The sequence below is a fragment of the Manis javanica genome, chromosome 16 (genome assembly GCF_040802235.1).
Source record: "Manis javanica isolate MJ-LG chromosome 16, MJ_LKY, whole genome shotgun sequence".
NCBI lineage: Eukaryota > Metazoa > Chordata > Mammalia > Pholidota > Manidae > Manis > Manis javanica.
The window spans coordinates 58,717,804-58,739,313 of record NC_133171.1 but is presented as its reverse complement, the minus strand read 5'-3'; the positions used below and the strand labels follow the sequence as shown (position 1 = coordinate 58,739,313).

The window sequence follows — 21,510 nt, the reverse complement described above, 5'->3', positions numbered from 1 at the left end:
AAGTAACACTGCAAATCAACTTTATTAGAGGGTGACAGATTTGGAGCTCTTAAATAGAATGGTAGCTAGAAAACGGGTGCTTCATCCTTGCCGTGGTTTGTTTGGGGTGGGGGAATGCAAGGAATCATCAGCTGGAGTGGCCCTTGGCACCCCCCAACCCCTTCAGCACCTACACAGTGCCTGGCACACAGTAGGTGCTCAATAAATACTTGTTAGTCGTTTGTGGGTACTGGGGGTGACGGGTAGTACACGCTTCCTTTAGAAACCATATACAGGAAAGAACATCTTATAACATCCTGTATGTCTGCAGTTCTTGATTCCAGTTCAGTTAGTTCCCTCACCGTAGACCACCCTCCTGTAGTCCCTCACTCTTACTTTCTGAGGGCTGGGCTCGCTTCATCCCAGCACCCTAAACCCGCTTTCCAGTGTTACAGCTTCTCCACGTGGAAGATGACGATTCTGAGTGGGTACACACTCATTTTGGGAGGGACACGTGACCCCCACCAACGGGACTCCAGGATTTAAAAAATGGAGGCCGTCCAGACTGCCTGCCTGTACTCTTTTAGAATCCCTCCCTGCCACGTAGCCTTCTATTTTTGACCCTCGCCTCCCGCATTTAAAGGTAATAGTTGGTGGACTGGGGGAGCCCAGGCAACTTGAGGGGATCCTCTCTCCGGGGAGGGAGTAAGGCAAGGAGGCGGGATCGGAGTATTGGAGGTAGGATCGCAGGCTCCCTGGGCCACCCAATCGCAGGGCCAATCGTCAGCTGAAGCCACACCCCCGCTTCCGGCCGCGACCCCGTATCTTCCTCGCACTAACGCAGGGTTGGGCCGAGCACCGCGCATGCCTGCAGAACACCGATGACCACGGGAGGGCGGGCCTCCTCCTGCCCCTCCTTTCGATAGGTTCCGGCAATGCGAGTACGCTCCGCCCCCATGCGCGGCCAAGTCTACGGACAAAGTCCGCGCTTGCAGACATGCTCTGCTCCCACGCGGGCCTGCTCCGGCTGACAGCGTACGGTAGCGCTGCAGAGCCCCGCCACCGCGTTGGGGAGCGCTGCCCGACGCGGTCCGCGCGCGCGGGAAGGCCTCCGCTCCACGGCCCGGCGTGGCTTTGTGATGCGCCTCCGGTGGCTCCGCTCCTTCCAGCAGCGTCAGCAGATCCCAGTGGTTGCGCTGGCGGGCGATATCCCCGGGCGCTAGCCCAGCCTGGTCCCGCAGTCCTCTGGCAGCCCCCAGACTCAGCAGCAGCTGGGCCACCTCCACCGCCCCCTCTCGGGCCGCCAGGAACAGTGGGGTCTGCTCCTGCGCCGGAGGAAACAGTCAAGGGACGAGGTCAGAGAAGGCCACGCACATAGGACTGGCTCTCTCTAACTCCGCCTGCTGGGCTGCGGGCCCCGCCCCTATGGGCTTTGTGTGTTCCCGCGCTTTCCACGTCTCCCGCTCCCACTTTTTTTTTTTCTGATGGCGATCCTGCTACCCGGCCTAACCCTGCTGTCCTGGGCGTCTTTATCGGCTCCGGCCTGGAGGAGGGAGCGGGCGGCCCGGGCGTTGTTCACAGCGGCGGCCCAGTGCAGCGCGGTTTTTCCTAGTGGACGACGTGAGAAGTTGTTACCCTGAGGCTGGGGGCCCGATGCCCGGGTTCCTGTTTCCCACGGATTCTGGTCTTGGGGAAAGGACTGCTTGGGCCGGCCAGGTCCCTCAGAAGCGGAAGCGTTGTCTGGGTGACCGCCAGCCGGCAGAAAGCTTTGCCTCTGGTGACGTCACCGGCGTGCAGAGGGGACAATGGGGCATTGTTCTGGGGTCGGTGGGACCGGGAGACCACCTCCCCGGACGAGACTCCTCCCCCTTCTCACAGACACTCCTGCATCCTAGTTTGCAGTGGAACTAGGGCTGTGTGTGGATGTGGCTGAGGATGATGCGCGAACACTCACGTGCTCTGTGCTGCCACTAAACGGCAGGTTTACCCAACCTCGACAGCAGGGTGGGATGGACTCCCCCAGCCTCCAAGGCCCCTGCTGCTTGCTTCCTTTTTTTGTATTTTATCTTAACACCCCATCTACTCAATTTCTTTGTAGCACAATTTCAACCTCCCTAGATCCATACCCCATTTATCTCTGGCTCCCACATCTGCTTGGGCTGCAATCAGTTCTTCAACCAGATCCTCCACTGCTAGCCTGGCAGCCAGCATCAGGGCTGTAGACCCATCCTCTGTCCTCGCATCCACTGCAGTCTGTCTGCTGTGGAGTAGGAGCTGGGGGACCAGAGAGGGCCAGTGACCCCTGGTATGTCTTGGACTCCTAGCTTAGGTCCTTCACACAGCCACCTCCCAATCCACATTCACCCATCTGTTGTTTCCCTTTTAAAGGTCCCCAATCTCACATCACCTTCCTCTTTGCCAAACCCTAGGGGATGTCTACCCAGCGTTACTTGCAAGTTTGTCCCATTGCCTTTATCAACCCCAGTGTGTACTCACCTGGCAGACCTCCTGAGCATCAGCAGCCACAGCAGTATGAAGGGGGGTGCGCCCTGCTCGGTCTGGCTGGTTAGGGTTGGCTCCAGCCTCAAGGAGGCGGCGGGCAGCAGTTGGCTGGGAGAATCGGGCAGCCAGGTGTAGGGGGGTCTCCCCAGTGCCCACAGTGTGAGCCTGGGGACAGGCCCCTCCACCCAACAGAGGTTCCCAGGGCTCAGGGCTTCCCAGCCATGCCCCCTGGAAGGTCCTGGACTCCACTCCCCCACAGCAGACTGCTGACATCAGAGGAGTCACCCCATCTGTGGGTGGGAGACATGAGGAATGGGAGACAAGTCAATCAAAAGGACTTAACTGGGGGAGGGGGAGAGCAGGGAGGCTCAGAGAGAATCTCAGTTTGTGGTGTCAGGAACACCAGCTCTGGTTTTTGATTTTGTATGGCTTTAGTCAAGTGATTTTTCTACATTTTCTGGGTTTTATTTTCATCTTTAAAAGGAGCCTGCAGCCCTTAATTCTCCAACATTTTAGGGCAGTGGCTGTCAAACTTGAATCTGCATCAGACTCACCTAGAGGGTTTCTTAAAACAGATTCCCCAGTATTTTGAATTTCTGAATCAGTCGCTCTGGAGTGGAACCAAGAATTTGTATTTCTAAGTTTCCCTGGTGATGCTGATTCTTCTAAGATCATACTTCGAGAATCACTGTTTTAAGGCACTAACTCTGATGTCAGGTTTTCCAGTTTTAATATCAAAAGACTTTCTATTCTAAAGGGGTCAAAGGGAGTTTTCATTTTCTGGGTCTGAGTTGGCTCACGTACCAGGTCCACGGGTGTCCACATCAGGGACATCTATTTCAGATTCCTGGGGAGGAGTCAGCATGGCTGCCTGGGGGAGCTCCTGACAGTCACCGCTCAGAGGCCAGAGCTGACACTTGGAGGGTGAGGACATTTCTTCAGGCTTGGGGATCAGAACAAGGATCAGTGAAGGAAGCTTTACTTGTCCCTTCAACCCCTCCATCACCTCGGGGCCATTCCTGCCCCAGGGCTTTCAGCTGGCCCACCTCCTCTCCTTCCTCGGGGCCAGGGCACATCACAACTCCATCCTCAACTTCTGCCTCTGGTTTCAGTGCCCTGAAAGTGGGTGGGTGTGAATAGAGGACCTTCAGGGACCCCAAGATTTACACAGCCTTCCTTTCCCCCTCCCCTTCCTGTGCCGCAACTTCTGCTATAGCATCTCTTCTTGCTTCTGATCATAAATCTCTCCACAGGAAAGGGTCCCCTGCCTGAACCTGGTTCCTTCTCACTCTCACTTGAGGCCTATGCTGTCCTCGCCCAGGGGGGGCCGGCGTCTGCGGGGAGCTGGCTGAGTCCGAGGCTTTCGAGTGAACCCAGGCGGCAGCCAGAGAGCCCCATGCTCTCTGCGGCGGCGCCGGATGAGCTGGAGGACGAGAAGAGCCCCAAGGGCCAGGAGAAGCACCCCGGCCACTGGCGACCACAGCACAGGCCAAGGAAACTGGTTGGTGGGGGGTGCTGGAGGGAGAGACATAGTCACACAGAGAGACCGTTCCTGGTGAGACCTTTGGGCAAGTGCAGTCATGTCTTTTTGCCTCAGTTCCCTCATCTGTAAAGTGGGAATAATAATAGAACCTGCCTCATGGGTTTGCTGAGAGCACTAAACCAGTTAATACTGGAAAGCACTTAGATCAAGGCCTGGTGCACAGTAATGCTATATATAAGAGTTGTTATTCTTTCATGCACTATGAGCTGTTAGATACAGGGATGCTTGGACATTCTTGGTCTAGAAGTGAGGATAGACCCAACCCAAGGTTTGTGGGAAGTCTGTGATTGAGGTGAGGATAAAGTGCTTAGGGAAATAAGGAGATTGCAGAGCAAATGTGCCATGAGGATATCCGGTCAGAAAAAGAGGTTAACAAGGGTAAGTCTCTTTGGAGCCCCAGTGATCCAGTTTCATTTGACTCTATTGCTGGTTGCTGGCATGAAAGCTGATCTGGGAGCAAAATCAGGGGAAATGATGGGGTCACCTACCCATGCCTGCACGAGGGTGGGCAGCCAACAGGGGTCCCGGCAATAGGGGCTCCAAGGCCCCTACTGCGGCCATTGCAGCAAGGAAGCGGAGCAGGAGCCCAGGGTCCCAGGGACAGCGGGTTGCAGGGTGGTCAGGGACACAGTGGGACAAATCCACACCCATCACCACAACGAACCTGTGGGGAGGCACCTCAGAGACCCCTGTGTTAGTTCCTGGCTCCCTTCCCTCTGTTAAAAAATTAGCGTCTGGCTAGCCCTCCTGTCCAGCTTCCTTACCCAGTGCTGAGGGAGTCTGTCTCCTTGCCCACAGGCTGTGGTTGAGGGGTTGCTCTCTCCTGATAAGAGTAGTCTGGAGTTCCTCCTAGTTCCTCTTCAGCCTGGGCCCCAGGATAGGGGTACACCATGTCCCTGCCATCATTATCCTTCCTCACCCAGAGCCCCACCCTCAGGGTCAGGGATAACACCCGGGCCAGGGCAAGCAGCTGCTGGTCCAGGGCTGGGGGGCTCAACACCACCAGCAGGGCCAGGGAGGGCCCCCACTCTGAATCCCCATCTTCGAGCCTGCAGTCACCCCCATCCCAGCCGCATTCTGCAGTGTTGCAGCCTTTCTCACAGTGCCCATTGTGGAAGTGATCACGGCAGAACTGGTCGTAGGCTGGACTGTGGGGTAGGAAAGAGGGACTCAGGACCCCCAAAGACATCTGACTCCCTTCTTCCCAGGGAGGATTCCTGATACTCCACAGTCTCTGGGACATTGGCTGTTAAGTGGGGGCAGCTCCAGAGCATTGGGCTTAGCAGGCCCTGGGTGGTAGGCAGTCCAGACACTCTTGATATCTACTGACACCCTTGTATCCTAAGACCATCTCTCTCCCTGCCCTCCCAAACTCTCCTGTCTCCTTGAAGGTGAGTCCAAGGCCTTTTTCCCTGAGGGGCACTGGTTGTTATGGGAGATACTCCATGACCAGGGCTTAGAAAGGCTTGAGGCCAGAGGTTGCACAACTGTGGGAGAGGAGCCCAGACAGAGGCAGTCTCTCTTTCTTGGCCTTCACTTTAAATACTGAAACTGCTCTGTCCCTCTGGGTTGGAGTCTAGCATCTTTTACCTTTACTTAGCAAAAGTTATTAGGTGGAAACTCCCTGGGGTGTGAGGCTGTGGTCACACTGTCACTCAGAGGCATCTGTATACCCTTCCTCCAGCCTTCACCCTGCCTCCCACCCCCAAGTCAGGGTATCAGGCTCACGTGCAGGCTGGAGGAATGGCACAGTCGTAGCCATCAAACAAACACTCTTCAGAGTCACACTGCGGGTGGCACTGCCCATCCCGGAAGAGAAGCCAGCACCGGGAGTGGGAGGGGCAGCCCTTCCAGGGGTCTGGGACCCCCAGAGAGCAGTCCCCCCCATCCCAATTTCCTCCTGGGCCACTGCAGCCAGCGTCGCAGGCCCCATCTCCACCTCTGCCTTCACATCCCTTTGCTCCTGGCCTCTGACACCGGGGCCCTGGAGAGCTGGGAGGGCAGGAGCATCGAAAGCCTGGGCCACCCAACCCGGGAGTCTCTGAGCAACTGCCATTGTGTAGGCATGGAGAAGGAGGGCCACAGCCTTGTGGAGCAGGTGGGGTCAGGCAGTCAGGGCCCCCATAGCCATTGAGGCAGGCACAGCGGGGTGGGAAGCCAGGCTTGGAAGCAGGCAGACACAGGCCACCATGGTGGCAGTAATAGACGCCACAGGAAGGGGCTCTTTGGCTGCAAGTGGAGCCTTCAAAACCCTGTGGAGAGGAGGAGAGATGTCAGGGAAGGACCTTGTATTATTCTTCCCACTTCCTCTCAAGCAAACTTCTAGGCTAATATAAACCAGAGGGTCCTAGATTTTTCATATCTAGAAGGGGCCTCAGAGAACATCAAATCCATCATTTTACAGATGTTGAAACCACGTCCTGTGGTTTTTCACACAATGTCATATTACATGGTGAAAATGGACAAACAGCAATTTTGTTCAACAACCTGGATGAATTGTAGTATCATGATCCTAGTCTTAGAAGGCTAAACAGTTAAAGAGCAGTATCAGTTGAACTAATATGACTGTAATCCTTGCAGATAGGATTATATACTCTTTTTTCCTCTGGAGAGTAACAGGACAGAGGAGGACATAAGTACTTGTAAATTATTAGTAATGTAATTCTTGGGTCAGGTTCATGGGTGTTACATTATAAGAAATTAAAATAAAAAACCACCATGCACAGACCTATGATGTTAGTGTGCTATGAGCTAAAGCTTACAATTAACCCAGTTTCATGTATCTGAGATCTGAGATCGATAAGCACTCACCCTTTCCCTCACCCCACACCTGCCGCCCGACACAGTTAAAAGAACTTATCCAAGTTTACCCCGCTTGACCTCGGCTACCTTCTCTTAGGCAATGCCTTTGACTTCTGAAAATTCCATTCATAGTACCAACCTGATCCTGCCTCCCAACCCCGCTGCTGACTGCTTCTGAGAGCCACTCACCACTGTGAACAGGGATGGCTTTCTCCAATAATTCCCACTGTAATATGCCTCTGGCTGCCTCCTAATTTAGGCATTTTCACGCTGAGGGCAGCAGAAAAGTCAGCTTTGCGATCACTCACCTGGGGGCAGTGGCAGGTGAAACCTGGAGGTGGTCCTGCTATGGCCTCACAAGACCCTCCATGGGAGCAGGGCTGACTCTGGCAGGGGTTTATCTCCACTTCACACCACTGGCCTGTGGTAGGGGTGGCGTTAGATGTCACCCACTGCTTCAGTCACTGCCTCCTCACCAGTTCGTTCCTGGGAGTTGTCCTAGCACTAGCTGTGCAGCAAAGGGATGCTGGGGCATATATTCTTTGACGTGGGCATGGAGGCAGGGCGATGGACAAGATGACAAGGCTGCCTCATGGGTGGAGATTGTCTGGGTTTCCATGGTCAGCTCAGCTGTGCCCCAGAGATGCCTGTGGCCCACATCCCAGGCCTCACCTGTGTGTCCAGGTAGACACTGGCAGTAGAAGGCATTGGCCAGAGAGTGGCAGGCTGCTGTGCCTGAAGGGTGGCAGGGCTGGTCCAGACACTCATCCACATCCCCCTCACAGCGCAGCCCCACAAAACCTGGTGGGCAAGTGCAGTAGAAGCCTCCAGGTTTGGGGGTACAGGTCCCATGGTTGTGACAGGGCTGGGATTGACAAGCATCAGATTCCTTTGAGCAGTTCTGTCCACTGTAGCCTGGGACACACTGCAGGCAAAGAGGGTCAGACAGGGAGCCAGTAAATAGCCCATCCCAGCACTCCAAGGGATCTAGCTTGAGAGTGTCTTCCCAGCCCTCCACCTTCCACCTCACACCATCACTCAACTCACCATTCATCTTGGCCACATGTAGCTTAAGCCTTCTATCTCACTCCACACGAAACACAAGGGTTCAATACCTCGCAGCTTAATCCCTCCCCAGTTCCAAACAATCTCTAGGACATGTTGCCACTAAACATAGCTGTTTTTAGTAACAGAGGTGGGCAGCCACTGAAGGGTTTTAAGCAGGGGTTTTAAGACAGGTCAGCTTAACGTTTGCAACGGAGCACCCTGAGGGTGGAGTAAAGGCTAAACCTAGAGGAGGAAAGTGTGGAGGCAGGGGGTAGTTAAGAGGCTGATGCAGGTGTCCAGGTGGAATGCAACAAAGGCCTAAGGCAGTGGGGTGAAGGGGAAAGGGAAAGGACAGATTTGAGATTAGGAGGTAAAATGTTATGACTCAATGGTTGTTTGGTGGTTTAGGGTAAAGGAAAGGGAAATGGATACATCACTGCCCCCTCCCCACCTACCACGACTCCTGTTTCCCACCCTTGTCTCCCTTCCCTGATCTCCTCTAGACCCACTCACCTGGCAGAAATACCCATTAGACTGGACTGTGCAGGTACCTCCATGCTGGCAGGGCTTGAACTCACATGGATTCACCCTGTCCTGGCATATATTGCCTTGGAATCCAGGGGGGCAGTGGCAGAAATAGGAGGGGCCGCTATCGATGCAGAGGCCTCCATTCTGGCACAGGGAAGAGACTTCCATGGCTGAGGGGAGAGACAAACAGGGGTAGATAAAGCTAAGTCAGGGGCCCCAGACACTGAGCAGAGAGGCTACTGAGGCACTAACATCTCTGGGAGTGGGTGGGGGTGGCAGCCCCTCAGAGTCTGAGGAGTCAGTAACTCCTGATGCTGAAAAAGTTAAAACATCAAGTCCCTCCCTCCTGCCTGTTCTGCTGGAAGGGAGAGGATACTTCTGAAGCTTATTACAACATCATAAGCAACTGTATTCTTGGCTTAAAACAAATCTCAAGCAAGCAAGACCTCAAGAGAAACTTCAGGTGGGGGCACGTGGCTTCGTTAATGGCCTAAGTCTGTCCCCTGAGTTTGCACACTGATGTTCTCTCACTGTGATCCCCATCAACGATCCCCTAACCCTGTAACAATCTCTCTTCCTGAGCTCTTCCCATATTAAACACCAAACCTCATTTGGATAAAGGGAGGATTCTTTCATAAGGGTGTTGACCTGACATCATGGTGAGTGGGACATGGCAAAATGTGGTGAGTGTAGTTGGGCTAAATGTGGCCATTCTAATTGGCTTATGATGACAGTTACAGAGTTGAGCTGCTTCACACTGAGCTATGTCCCTGGTGGCTGTCCTTGGCTAGAGTGCTGTTGTCTGCGCTGCTTGGCGTTGTTTGATTTATGATGACTGGTAATAGGAGCTGAACTGCGTTGGGCTGTCCTGGGTGTTGAGCTCAGAATCAGTGACTGTGGTTGGTCTCGGTGGCTTCAACTCTCAGTTGGCTGTTTTGGCCAAATGTTGTGTGTGGATGCCTTTAGGGATGGGGTAGAGGAGAACACCTCTTTTTCTCTTCATCTGTCCCCCAGTCTGTCCTTGGGTTGGTACCTTGGCTCAGAGCTGCCGTCTGGCAGGAGGACAGAGGAAGGTTGCAGAGAGGCCCAGTCCATCCTGGGAGGCACAGGCACTGGAAGGAGGGCCCAGTCTGGAGGCAGTGGGAATTGTGCGGACAGGGCTTCTGAGCACATAAGTCTAGCAGAGCCTGAGCGTTGGGAGGGAGCATGAGGCAGGACAGAACATTAGGTTCCCAGGCCCACAGATGGTCTTCTGCCAGTTCCTCAAAATCCCTACCTCTAAAAGCCTCTCCTGAATGGCCTGGGGCCAGGTGACCCTCCCCGGTTTCCCGTGGTACCCACATCCCAGGATAGTCCCTGGGATCAGAAATCATTTCAGTCCTTCAACTCCATACTAACCTCAAGCTAGACCTCAGCTCTTAGGTTTGCAAGCCCCCTTTCCTGCTATACCTCTCCCAAGCTTCCTAAGCCCACCTGTCAGTATCCAAGACCCTCTTGCTGGAGCCCTCAAACACCTCCCTCCTCAGCGTGCCTGGCTCAGTGCCCCTCACCTGACAGCTGCCTCCTGTGTAGCCAGGGGGGCAGAGGCAGTGGGGACCCTGAGGGCCATCTTGGCAGGTTGCTCTGTTCCTACAGGGGCTGGACAAGACAGAGACAGGGCATAGGAGGAGGAAGGCCCAGGGAACCCAGTGGGAGGGAGTGATGTGCTGGGGAGGCAGCCACTGGGGAGCAGGGGAACCAGGAAGGAAGGGAGAGCAAAAGGACAGATGTGGGGTGGGAGCCCCAGAGAAGGCAGAGAGGAAGGGGGGCAGGCTGAGAACTCCCTCCCTTCCTCTGGGGGCCTCTGTGCCCTGCTCACCTGTCTGCACAGCTGGGATGGACCTTCCCCTCACAGCGTGGGCCCTGGAAGCCCATGGCACAGAGGCAGGAGGAGGTGCCAGGCCTGTTCACACAGGTACCCCCATTGAGGCATGGGGCTGGAAAGAGGAGGCTGTGAGGGGTTGGGTTCTTTGCCTATAACCTGCCTCGACCTCAGTCACACTGCATGCAGGAAAAACCCCCTTGCCCCCCAGTCAAAACAACAGCTCACTGCATCCACTGAACTCTTTGCAGCATGCACAAACACCCCCTCAACAGCATCTCCATCCTGCTGTGCCCAGCCCTAGGACATGGTGGCCACTCACCAGAGGCACAGTGGTCAGTGCTGGTCTGGCAGCGGGGCCCAGTGTGGCTCGGGGGGCAGGTGCAGGCATAGCCTCCAGGGCTGGGGCTGCAGGAGCCGCCATTGAGACAGGGCCCTGAGTGACAAGCTGTCACCTCCTCATTGCAACTGGGCCCTGGGAGGCGAATGCTGTCTGAGAAGGGGAATCCTCCTTTCTTCTCTCTCCTCTCCCTCCTCTTCCCTGTCCCTTCCCTATCCCTTCCCTTCCTTTCCTCATCTGCATCCCTGAAAGAGGTTCTCTCCCAACCAATCTCTTTTCTCACCACCTGTGTAAGAAGCACAATGTCTGTGTCCCCTGCAGCCCATGCCGGTTCTCCTTGGTGGTGGCTGAGACCCAGAGCCCTGGGGCACCGGTCTCCACTGGCCTTGCCCCTGAAGTAGAGGGTGGTCAGCCCAGGGTATATGTGGTCTGGGGGAGGGCCTCACCTGTGTAGCCTGTGGGGCAGGTGCAGTTGAAGCCAGAGGGCTGGGGTTGGCAGGTCCCCCCATGGGCACAGGGCATGGAGATGCAGCCCCCCAGCTCAGCCTCACACTCCAGTCCTGTCCAACCCATGTCACACACACATGATGATCTAGTCATAAAGAAAAGGGGAGGATGTTCCTCTAGCGTTTTTCTCTTCTCCCTTCCCTGCTGGTCAGAATCCTATGACCTCTTCCTCTGGCCCTGAGTCTCTGGCCCTTGTCTTCAGTGCCTTTGCTCTCAGCATTGTCCCCCTTTTATCCTCCCAGCCCCTGCTCCTTTTGTCCAAGTAGATATACATATATTCCTTCTCTAACTGTGTATTGTCTGTCTTCCCTCATTAGAATGAAAGCTCCATGTGAGCAGACACTGTCTCTTTTGTTCCATGCAGTTCCCCAGGGCACAGAAAACTATCCGCACATAGAAGATGCTTAGCAAGTGTTTGTCTAACAAATAAGAATTGGCCCTAGGATTTAGTGCGATTCCTTTTGCTCTGACCCCCGAGTCCTCCCGTTACTTTTGAACACTCCCTTCGCTGCATAGCACCCACCAGTCGAGCACTCCCAGCGGCTGTGACCTCAGAACTCTGCCACCTCCTTGCTGTTCCCTGTTGCTCATTTCCCACAGCCTCCCGCCTCAGTGGCTGTCCTCGGAGGACTGGGAGGAGAGTGCAGTGAGGCAGGGCCTGGAGGACGTTACCTCTGGCAGTGCCCATGGTGGCAGGCACAGCTGTCCTCAGGGGGAGCACAGCCAGGACTTCCATCGGGGCAGAGACAGTGGGCCTTGTCCTCCTCGTACTGGCACTTCTGCTTGAGCTGGCACAGGTTAGGGGCACACAAGGGGACCTCACAGAGATTACCTGGGGTGGGGAGATGGGTCAGAGAGAAAACAGAGTTCCTCCAAGTCCTTGATGGGCCATGGCCACTGCTTGTGCATGACATGGCACTCCCAGGAGCGCTGTCCTTCACTGGCTCCCTAATGCCTCAGGACACTGTCCAACTGCCTTGGAATGATACCTGGGGGCCTGCATGATGTGATTTTCTTATAACTACTGTGTTTCTCATCTTTGTCGCTTTGTACGCTAAGCTCTGGATATCCTGCCTGCCATTCTTTACGTGGGACATGCTTTTCTTCCCTCTGCACCTTTGAACAGGCAGTTATCAGCAGCTAATACGCACTGTCTAGCTTTCTATTTTTACAAACTCCTACTCATTCTTTAAGACTCAGCTCAGCCATCGGCTTCTCCATGAAGCCTTCTCATCTGTTGTCTCGTTGGTCGGTCCTTTGAGCTCCTATAGGGTCCTGTGCATCCCTTTCTCGGAGGTTCTCTCTGCGCCATAAGCAATAAGAGACTTGTTGGTCTCTGCACTAGATTTAAAGCCACTTGAGAATAGCAACTCTCTTATTCAATTTTGCATCTGTGTTTGCCATAGTAGGCACTTAATAAATGCTTGCTAAGTAAGCAAGCAAGTGAATGGCTGCCCTTTGAACCCTGTCTTCTGCTCCTGACCCGAATCACACCATTCACAATGGTCCCAGTGTGGGCCCTATGGTGACACTGGCCCTCAACCCTGTGGTTGGGCACGTTCTGCACTGAATAACTTTGAGGCGTTCCATTCTCATTCTATTCTCACATCCCAACCCTCCAGCGCCCAACAGTGACCGCTGCTTCCCCCCAGATGGACTCAAATACCCCGCCAGTCCTTTCCAGCACCTCCCCTGCTGACCTGTGAAGCCTGCTGGGCAGAGGCAAAAGAAGGCTCCTGGGAGGTCAAGGCAGCTGGCTCCCACAGGGCACGGGCCTCTCAGGCACTCGTCCACCTCTGCCTGGCAGCGCGGGCCTTCAAAGCCTGTGGCGCAGCTGGAGGGTCAGGGGGCGGAAGTCGGCCTTTTGACCCCGCCCCCGGCCACTCTCCCTCCAGCGTCTGAGCTCCAGTTCACCTGGGAGACACTCGCAATGGAAGGATCCAGGCTGGTCCTGGCAGCGCCCGCCATTGGCACAGGGAGAGCTTCCACACTCGTCGCTGTCCTCCTCACACTGGGAGCCGGAGAATCCTGGGCGGGGAATGAGTGCCAGAGATGCTGAAGGTCATCTTTTTTTAAATCTAACTTTCTCTAGATTAGGGGGTTTGTTACAAATGTCTGACAGCTTTACAGACCCGATTTCATGAATTCAAATAAGAAATTAAGTCAACACTGATATTGAGCCTTCTCTTTACTCCACAGAAGTAACACTGCTAACAAATTGCAATGAAGAGAATCTTGTTTCAAATGGCTTGATTTAGGGTTTTATCTAAATGTAGTCTTATATAATGAAGGCACTAATTTGGGGGGCTTCTCAAACAGCAATGTGAGTTTCAGGCCATAACAGTATAATTTCATATAAACAAGGTAAATGGATATGTGTACTAATGCTGAAAATACATTGTATCAAAAGTATAAAAACACATGCTGGCCCTTCCCCTCAGTCAAGAAAGGTGAACCTGGAGGGCTTTCCAGAGGAGACATCTAGGGCAGGTGGAGATGATGGGAAGTTGATGCAGAAGAGCTGAAGCTCAGCCACCTGCCAGCTGTGTGACTTTGGCAGGTTACTCAGCCTCTCTAGGCTCTACTTTCCTCCTCCGTAGAAGGGGAGTAATAATGGAACCTACCTCATGGTACCATTGAAAGGATTAAACAAGATAATGCATGGAAAGCACATAGTCAAGTGCCTGGCCTGGAGTAAATATCCAGTAACCGTCAGTTGTCATCGTAACAGGCAGCAGAGGATGCTCAGTGAAGCTGGAGAAGGGAGGCCTGGGGCAGCTTTCTCTGCATCCATGGCAAGCGGTGCCAAGACCAGCCTGAACCCCCTGACACTCAGGGTGAGCAGACAGAGGACTCTGAAGTGGGGCTGGAAAGGACGGATGCTTGGGTGACTTAGCAGGACAGAGATGAGGGTGGGTAAGCAAGGGAAGATTTGGGGGTAGACAAGAGTTTGGGGGGCAGAGGATTTGGAGAAATTGGGGCCTCCTTGGTCAGGCTAAAGAGTGCTTCAAGAGACTTCTGCTATTGCAGGGCCTCAGCTGTGGAGGTTTGGATGCCTGAGGGCTGAAGGTGCCCAGTGGAAGCTGCACTCACCTGGCTGGCAGACACACTGGAAGCCATTGAGCAGGTCGTGGCAGTCAGCCTGGTTCAGGCAAGGAGCTGAGGCACATTCATCAATCTCCACCTCACAGAGCCGTCCTTCTAAGCCTGACGACACAGAGGTGTAGTGGGGGTGAGGCTCAGCCAGGCTGGTCCTGACCTGGCTGCTGGCCCCTTCTGACCAGGAGGCCCAGGTTTTAGCACCAGCCCTGCCACTTCCCAGGGTGCTGTCTGCTGGTGGGTTGGAGAGATGAACCCCTAGGCCCTGCTGCTCTGCTGTGTGTGGCTCTGCCCCATTCAGCTGTGAAAGCTCAGAAGCAGGGCCCCTGCTGGGACCTGTGGTGGTGGTGGTGGGCACTGTGAGGAAGTGCCTTTGGGGCCATTCCTTTGTGCACAGAAGGTGGGGCCCACCAGTAGGGCTGATCAGTCTGCTGGTCCTTAAGATACAAATGAGACAATGGGCCCCTGCTTGGAGGTGCTTTATCCTCTTGTTCTACCTGGACGGGGACATCAGGGACCTGCAAGGGGCACATTTGGAGAGCTGTTGCTTGCATGTTTGTCCCGTGTCTTTGGGCTTGTCCCGGTTTCCACTGCCTCACCCTGAACTGAAGCTGGATCAGCCTCCAGACCTCGGCTGCCTCCCTCTTCTTGCCTGGGGAGCCAGCCTCTGAAGTTCCTAGATATCCACAACATTGTCCCTTGGATCACTGCACGGTTTTCTCAGCATTTTCCCTTGGATGTGGCTCAGTTTAGGAAGGTTGTGTAGTGTAGAGGTTAAAACTATTAAAGTCCTGGATTTGAATCCTGGCTCTGCCACTTTCTAGCTGGGTGCCCTTAGACAAGTCTCTTAACCTCTCTGTGCCTCAGTTTCTTCATTTATAAAATGGGCATAGTAACAATGCTGACCTCATAGGGTTATTGTAAAGACGAGATAATGCATGTAAGATTCTCAGGCAGTACCTGGCACAAAGTAAGCTATGTTTGTGGTTTCATTCAGCTCTCTGATAGTGGCTCTGTTGCTATTTCCCTGGGGAGACTTTTCTCCCTTAAACCTGGCTTGGACATCAGTGCAGCCTTGCAGCAATCCTTTTCTGTTGTACCAAATTCAAGCACACAGGCCCTTTGGAATTCTAAGGGTTTACTCACAGGTGAGAGTCTCTGTGATTAGGAGGAGCATTCTGGGTTGGCATGAACAGAGGCTGTAGCATGAAGTTTAATAACAGCAGTCCTGCTCTCCCTTGATGGGCCTTTGTGCACAGTGGGTCAAGTCGTGTACTCTATGATGACTATGAAATGAATGCTTTCCCCTCATTGCCAGAATTGAGCAGTGCACAACCTCACTACCATCTGTGGCAGCCCTTCTCCTAGGGACTGTGGGTTTCCCAGAGTTTTCATCTAGGCAGCAGGGAGAAGAGGAGAAGCATTGTTTGGTAACTGACGCCACCTGGCCTGAGGCTGTCTATGGTCTGTAGGGGTCATGCCCAGTGGGTTCAGGATTAGTCCTCTGCCTCCTCTACCCAAGGCCCCATCCATCCGGTACCTGGTGGGCACAGGCAGTGGAAGGCGGCGAGCAGGTCCAAGCAGGTGCTACCAGGGCGGCAGGGCTGGGACAGGCACTCATTATGATCAGCCTCACAGCGGGAGCCCGTGTAGCCAGGGGGACAGAGGCAGTCAAAGGAGCCGGGGGTGTTGAGGCAGGAGCCGCCGTGCTCACAGGGACTGGGGCCTTGCTGGGCTGGGAGGAGAGAAGAGCCGGAAGTCCCCCAGGTCAGGGGTAGAAAGGCAAGGAGGCCAGACTGTAGAGAAAGCATGGTGGCCTGTTCATGGCAGAAGAGACCAAACCGGGGAAAAGGTCTGTGTCTTTAAGATGGAAAAAGACAAAGTGAGGCCTGTACAGCTGAGCAGTGATGAGAGTGCTGGGTGGGGGGGAAGAAATGCCAAACCTGGACACATTTGGGAAGAAGAGATCTTTATATTTCTAACTTGAAAAACAATCTGCCTGCTTCTCTCCTCAGTGCAGTGACTGTCTAGGGGCTCAGAGAGGATCTGATGTGGGGGCACCTCACCCATCTGACACTCGTCCAGGTCCTGATGGCAGGTGGGCCCTGAGTAGCCAGGCTGACACAGGCAGAGTGTGGATCCTGTCAGGGGGTTGGTGCTGCACTGGGCTTCCCTGTGGCACGGCTGGCTCAGACACATGTCCTCCATGTGACACAGGAGGCCTGGGGCGTGGTGGGAAGAGGTGCTCAGAGGCCCCTGAAGCTCCCAGCCACTCTCCTGGTGCTTCTCACCTCCTGCTCCCCGTCCCACCTCATGCCTCCCCATTCCCTCTGTGTCACACCTGTGCGGCCAGGTGGGCAGAGGCAGGAGAAGGAGCCCACACGGTCGATGCAGGTGGCTCCTGGGGCACAGGTGGCAGCGACACAGTCATCCAGGTTCTCCTCACAGCCTGTCCCTCCCCAGCCACTCACACACACGCAGTGGAAGCCACCAGCCGAGTTTTGGCAGGTTCCCCCATTTCTGCAGCGAGGGGGACCCTGGGCCTCACATTCATCCACATCTTCAGAGCAATCCCAGCCTGTGGGGTATGGGAAGGGGACAAGGGCTGGAGCTGGGAGCCCCATGGGGAGGGAAGGCCAGGGGCTGACCATCTGGGCCACTGCTGCCACTAACTTGGCATAAACGACGCACCTGTCCAGGCCTCTGGGCAGAGGCAGGTGTAGGTGTCCAGCTCATCTTGGCAAGTGGCCCCATTCTGACATTGGTGGCCGACACAGTTGTCTGGATTCATCTCACAGTCCAGGCCTGTGAAACCTGACAGGTCACGAGATCAGCTGAGGGAGGGGCACCACCCCACCCAGAGAGAGAGGCTGCAAGAGGCCCCGGTGAGGACGCACCTGGGGGGCAGAGGCACAGGTGGAAGGTGGAGTCCCTCCCTGGAACCAGCTGGCAGGTGCCCCCATTAAAACAGCCCCTGGTGGGGCAAGGCCCTGGTTGGAGCCCACAGGGTGGGCCCTCCCGCCCAGGGGAGCAGAGACACCAGAAGGACCCCAGGGTGTTGTGGCAGGAGGTGCCCTTGGGGCAGGGTCCCGGGTCCAGGAAACACTCGTTCACATCGTGTTCACAGGCATGTCCCTCGAAGCCAGGTGGGCAGCGGCACTGGATCTGGGGGTATGTGGCCAGACATGCCCCTCCATTGGCGCAGGGGTTGGCCGAGCAGAAGTCCCAAAACTGGCACTGCTCACCTGAGGCAGAGGACAGAGGGGCTGTTGGTAGCTGTGCACACACTTCAGCTCATCTGAGGTAACCAGTGAGGTCATCTCTGTGTCTAATTTTCATATTCCCTTCCCTTTCCTCCCATACCCTCTGTGCCCTGTTCCGTCACTCTGTGCCCTGTTCTGTCACCCCCTGCTTCAGTTTTGCCATTCCTTGGGAGGGTTATATCTAGAGTGACCAAATTTTCCAAACTGAAAGTAAGTCATGTGGCTGTTGATGTGAGTCTTGCAAATGGGCCCTGCCTGGGAAAATCTGGGACACCACGTGCCTTCAGAGGTGACCTTGGTGTGGTGGTGAAAGGCATCTGGCCTCTGCAGGCAGGAGACTTAGCATCTTGCTGTGTGCCCTTGGGCAGCTGTCTGGCCTCTTATCCAGGTTTCCTAACCTCTAGGTGGTATGAGGGTCTGGATGATCACTTCCCAGCCATGTGCACCAGTGGGAAGGCAGCTGCAACGGTGTGATGGGGGCACTGAGCTAAGTAAGCACTTCCTGAGCATCACCCCTCCTCGTCTTATGAAGTGTGGATGTCAGTTGACATCTGAGGACCCAGAGAGCTTAAGTGTCTTATGCAAGACCACGTGTCTAGTCTTTGGCATACAACCGGAGTAGGGGGTGCCCCGAGTTCCTACTCTGATGTGCAGGGCCTGGCAAGTTGCCACCGACCATCCTTCTTGTCACACATGCTGGTCTCTTGCATTCTCACACTTACTCAGGCACTTAAAAAAATCTCCATGTCCTGGTCCCACCCCAGGCCCACCACATCAGTCCCTGGGATGCAGGCACCAGTATTTTTAAAGCTTCCCAGGGCATGCTGTGCCTAGCCAAGTTCAAGAAGCCTTGCCTCTAGTCCACCCTGCAGAGGCTCCCACATTCTAAGCACTTTCTTACCCATGTGGCCTTTGCTGCCTGGACCAGTGCCCTCCATTCTGGTGGGAACAGGCACCCCCACCACTTCCTCAGGGGAGCACCTACTGCCCATCATGTGCCCACTCTCTTGCCCCAGGGCTGCATCGCTCCGCCTGGCATGGGTACTTATTCCTCTGGGTCTGATCTCTCCCACCCCATCACACCTTCCACCACTACAGTCTTTCCAGGTGATATTTTGGACTCCCACCACTCAGAGGCCATTCAGATGCTTAGAAGGCAGAGTCCCAGAGGTCTCCTGGTGTGCAGGCATTCACCCTCTAACTACTGGCTTGTGGGGAGGTTGAAGGGGCTGGGAAAGGGTCAGGGTGGTGCACTAAGGGGGCTATGGCAGTAACTGTTACAAGCTGGTTTGGCAGTACTTCAGCATTTTAGTGCTCAGTATAGCCATGCGTGTGAACGTCAATCCTGGGTAAATGGGCCACTAAGAATTGGCTTGTTGATTCTCAGGGCCTCTGTCCTCAAAGGGCTCACAGTCTTTCAGATGCCAGTTCTATCTTCCCTACCGCATTGCCCAGCCCACTGCTCCGGCCTGTCCCTGCCACCCGCCCTCCATCAGTGCTCACCTATCCAGCCAGGCATGCAGAGGCACTGTGGACGGCCCGAGGCCTGGATGTGGCAGCTGCCCATTTTGGAACAGAAGGAAGAACAGGGGTCCTTGAGCTGGGCCTGGCACCTCTCACCAGTGAAGCCAGAGGGGCAGGTGCAGAAGAAGCTGAGGACCATGAGAGAGGGGCCACTGGGGGAGCCTGTGAGGGCAGGCAGCAGAGCTTGACAGCTGCCTCCATTCTGGCAGAGCTGGGCATCCTGGCAGGGGTCAGGAAACTGGCATGTCTCACCCAGGAAGCCAGGGGCGCACCTGGGCAGGGGAGAAGAGAGGGAAATTCACATCACTCGCTTTTCTTCACCTTCTCTCTCACCTCCCTCTTCGGCCTTCATGGCCTTCACCTCCTCCTTTCTCCATCCTACCCACTTCCTCCCCTCCCCCTCCCCTGTTCTCCCTCCCCAGTCTCCCCATCCCATGGGGCACACTCACTGGCAGGTCCCTTGCCCCTGAGATAGGTTCAGGCAAGTGCCTCCGTTGGCACAGGGTTCTGGGAAACTCCCACACTGCAGCTCTGGGGATACAGACAAGGATGAGATGCGAGCAGGAGCATTAAGCTCCACATTTCCTCCCCTGGCAGAGGGACCTGCCTGCAGCACCCCACACAGGTGCTCTAAACCACCATGGCCTAGTACCCCTGTTCCTGGTCTCCACGTGGTGGTTGTGCCCCAGTCCCCTGATCCCAGAACTCTCAGCTACTAATCCCCACCCCCTTTCCTGTTTATTCTCTGGCTGCCCAAGTCCAGCCTCAGGCTCCATCCCTGGAACAGGCAACAGGGATCAGGAGGGCTGGCGGAGGGGACTCCTGGGAGGGGAATGGCTGAGACATTGAAGGGATTTCCTCCCGGAAGGGCCCAGCACTGAGCCACGGAGGGTGGGGGTTGGGGACAGCTGGACCGGGAAAGGGACTTGGTGAGCCCTTGACCTTCCCATGTCTCCATCTCCAGCTCCTCTCTCATCTTTTCCCCCAGCAGGTGGTCAGTCTTTCTTTCTTCTCCTAAATATGATTGCAAAAGCCTCCTGTCTCTTCGCTCTTAGCCGACTCCTCCCTTGGGGTGGGCACCCTTTCTCCCATCCCCCCAGCAGTCACCACCTCTGGCACCAGGCCCAAAACCTAGGTCCACGCAGCTCCCGCAGCAGAGTCGTCGCTCCTTGTGGGTGGCCCCATGTGGGGACTGAGAACCTCCTCCACCCAGCTGCCTCAGACCTCTGGGCCTGGCCTCTGCTCCCAGCCCACCGGCACCCTCCTACAGAGGACGGGTCCCCTGCCTCTCCTGCTCCATGCCTCACCTCTAATCCCGATGGCTGAGTGACACAGTAGCAGCAGCAGGAAAGGGGGCTGCATTCCAGAGTCCCAAGCCCAGATCCCCTCTGCCTCCTCGGGCAGGGACCCTCAGAACCCTCAGTGAGGCAGGAGCCACCTCCTCTGCTCCCACGGCCCCTTCTTCCTCCTCGGCCTGCTGCAAGCCTCAAGTCTGAGCTGTTTCCTGAGTCGCACAATGTCCTGGACACCCTAGTGATGGGGGGAGGAGTGGAGGCCGGCACACTGAGGGGGACGAGGGAGGGGCCTTCTGTCCCTGACAACCCCTGGGGAGGTGGGGGGAAGTAGGATACTGTGGCTGGAGGGCAGGTGATAGGAGGGGAGAACTGGGCTAGTGGGTCCCCTGCGGGCAATCCTAGCCTTTCTATTGTTCATGTGGCTTCTGAATGGCAAGGTGGCTGCCCTATATCCTGGGAGGGTCAGGACCTGGAAATAGAGGTGTGGGCTGATGAGAGACCTATTTCTCCCTCCACAGGGGAACACTGTTTTGCCAGGCTGGCACAGATGCTTCTCCAAGAATCTTCAACTTTCCAAAAGTTCAAACAACTAACCTTGTCAGAGGGAACCCCGGGCGCTGCTGGCCCTTCCTGGGCCCTTCTTGGGGACTTCATTTTCTCCTTTTGGGGAATGGGAAAGATGCTGGCTGGTTTTGGGGGAAATCTTGGCCTTCCTTTGGAGGGGAGTGTATAAGATTGTCATCAACAATAACTGAACATTATCTACACTGTTTGTAGTCTGGCCCTACCAGCAGAGGTGCCTGGGAGGCAAGGGATGTCAGTTGAATTCAAAATTGGAGTAAGTAAGACCATAAAAGAATTCATTGCCCTGACTTGTCCTACCTTCTTGAGTCAACCCAGGACAACTTTGGGGTCAACCACACACTGTGTTCCTCTAGTAGCACAGAGAACCGAGAGTCACCGGGGGCTGGAAGTGTCATCAGCAGCTGTGCACAGCCCAGCATTGAGGTGTCCAGGGCCACAGCCTGGCATCCCCTGTGTATGAATTCTCCTGCCCGTGAATATGCTTTGCCAGCACCATTCTTTTATTAAAATTTTTTTTTCTTAATTTTGAAATAATTTAAAATTCACAGGAGAGGGGCAAAAATACTAAAAATAATTCCAGGATACTCTTCACTCAGATTCACCGGTTGATATCTTTTGACCACATCTGCTTTATC

General features: G+C 55.0%; 1 protein-coding gene and 1 long non-coding RNA gene across 5 annotated transcripts; one reads left to right on the top strand and one right to left on the bottom strand.

The window, feature by feature from the left end:
- Positions 1–3: 3 nt before the first annotated feature.
- NOTCH4 (notch receptor 4) lies at positions 4–20,499 on the bottom strand. 4 transcript variants are annotated; one of them, XM_017654900.3, is made up of 30 exons: positions 20,303–20,499; positions 19,445–19,526; positions 18,975–19,267; positions 17,106–17,453; positions 16,900–17,022; positions 16,550–16,786; positions 16,275–16,430; positions 15,749–15,943; positions 14,203–14,316; positions 13,024–13,137; positions 12,810–12,932; positions 11,782–11,941; positions 11,049–11,194; positions 10,585–10,755; positions 10,260–10,377; positions 9,952–10,039; positions 9,435–9,588; positions 8,387–8,571; positions 7,499–7,751; positions 7,135–7,247; positions 5,753–6,276; positions 4,789–5,172; positions 4,513–4,688; positions 3,777–3,996; positions 3,528–3,597; positions 3,286–3,424; positions 2,476–2,771; positions 2,106–2,253; positions 1,490–1,587; positions 4–1,304 (listed from the first exon to the last, which is right to left on the bottom strand). In XM_017654900.3, the coding sequence occupies exons 1-30, from the start codon at positions 20,355–20,357 to the stop codon at positions 591–593; spliced, it is 5,997 nt and encodes a 1,998-aa protein (XP_017510389.3). In that variant the 5' UTR covers positions 20,358–20,499; the 3' UTR covers positions 4–590. The 4 variants fall into 4 exon arrangements, with proteins under 4 accessions (XP_017510389.3, XP_017510391.3, XP_017510392.3 ...); XM_017654902.3 differs by having other exon boundaries at positions 10,585–10,737; XM_017654903.3 differs by lacking the exon at positions 19,445–19,526.
- On the top strand, positions 1,148–4,506 carry LOC140846647 (uncharacterized). Its single transcript, XR_012125981.1, has 3 exons — positions 1,148–1,334; positions 3,325–3,405; positions 3,735–4,506. It is a non-coding gene; the product is annotated as an uncharacterized lncRNA (long non-coding RNA).
- Positions 20,500–21,510: the final 1,011 nt, after the last annotated feature.

What these genes read in the sequence shown, in the direction of transcription:
- NOTCH4 (XM_017654900.3), bottom strand. Translation starts at nt 20,357, where the DNA reads ATGCAGCCCCCTTTCCTGCTGCTGCTACTGTGTCACTCAGCCATCGGG. An exon ending in CCTGTGCCTCTGCCCCCCAG is followed by an intron (nt 17,023 to 17,105) that starts GTGCGTCCTCAC and finishes GTGACCTGTCAG; the next exon opens with GTTTCACAGGCCTGGACTGT. An exon ending in CCATTGCGAGTGTCTCCCAG is followed by an intron (nt 12,933 to 13,023) that starts GTGAACTGGAGC and finishes GCTGCGCCACAG; the next exon opens with GCTTTGAAGGCCCGCGCTGC.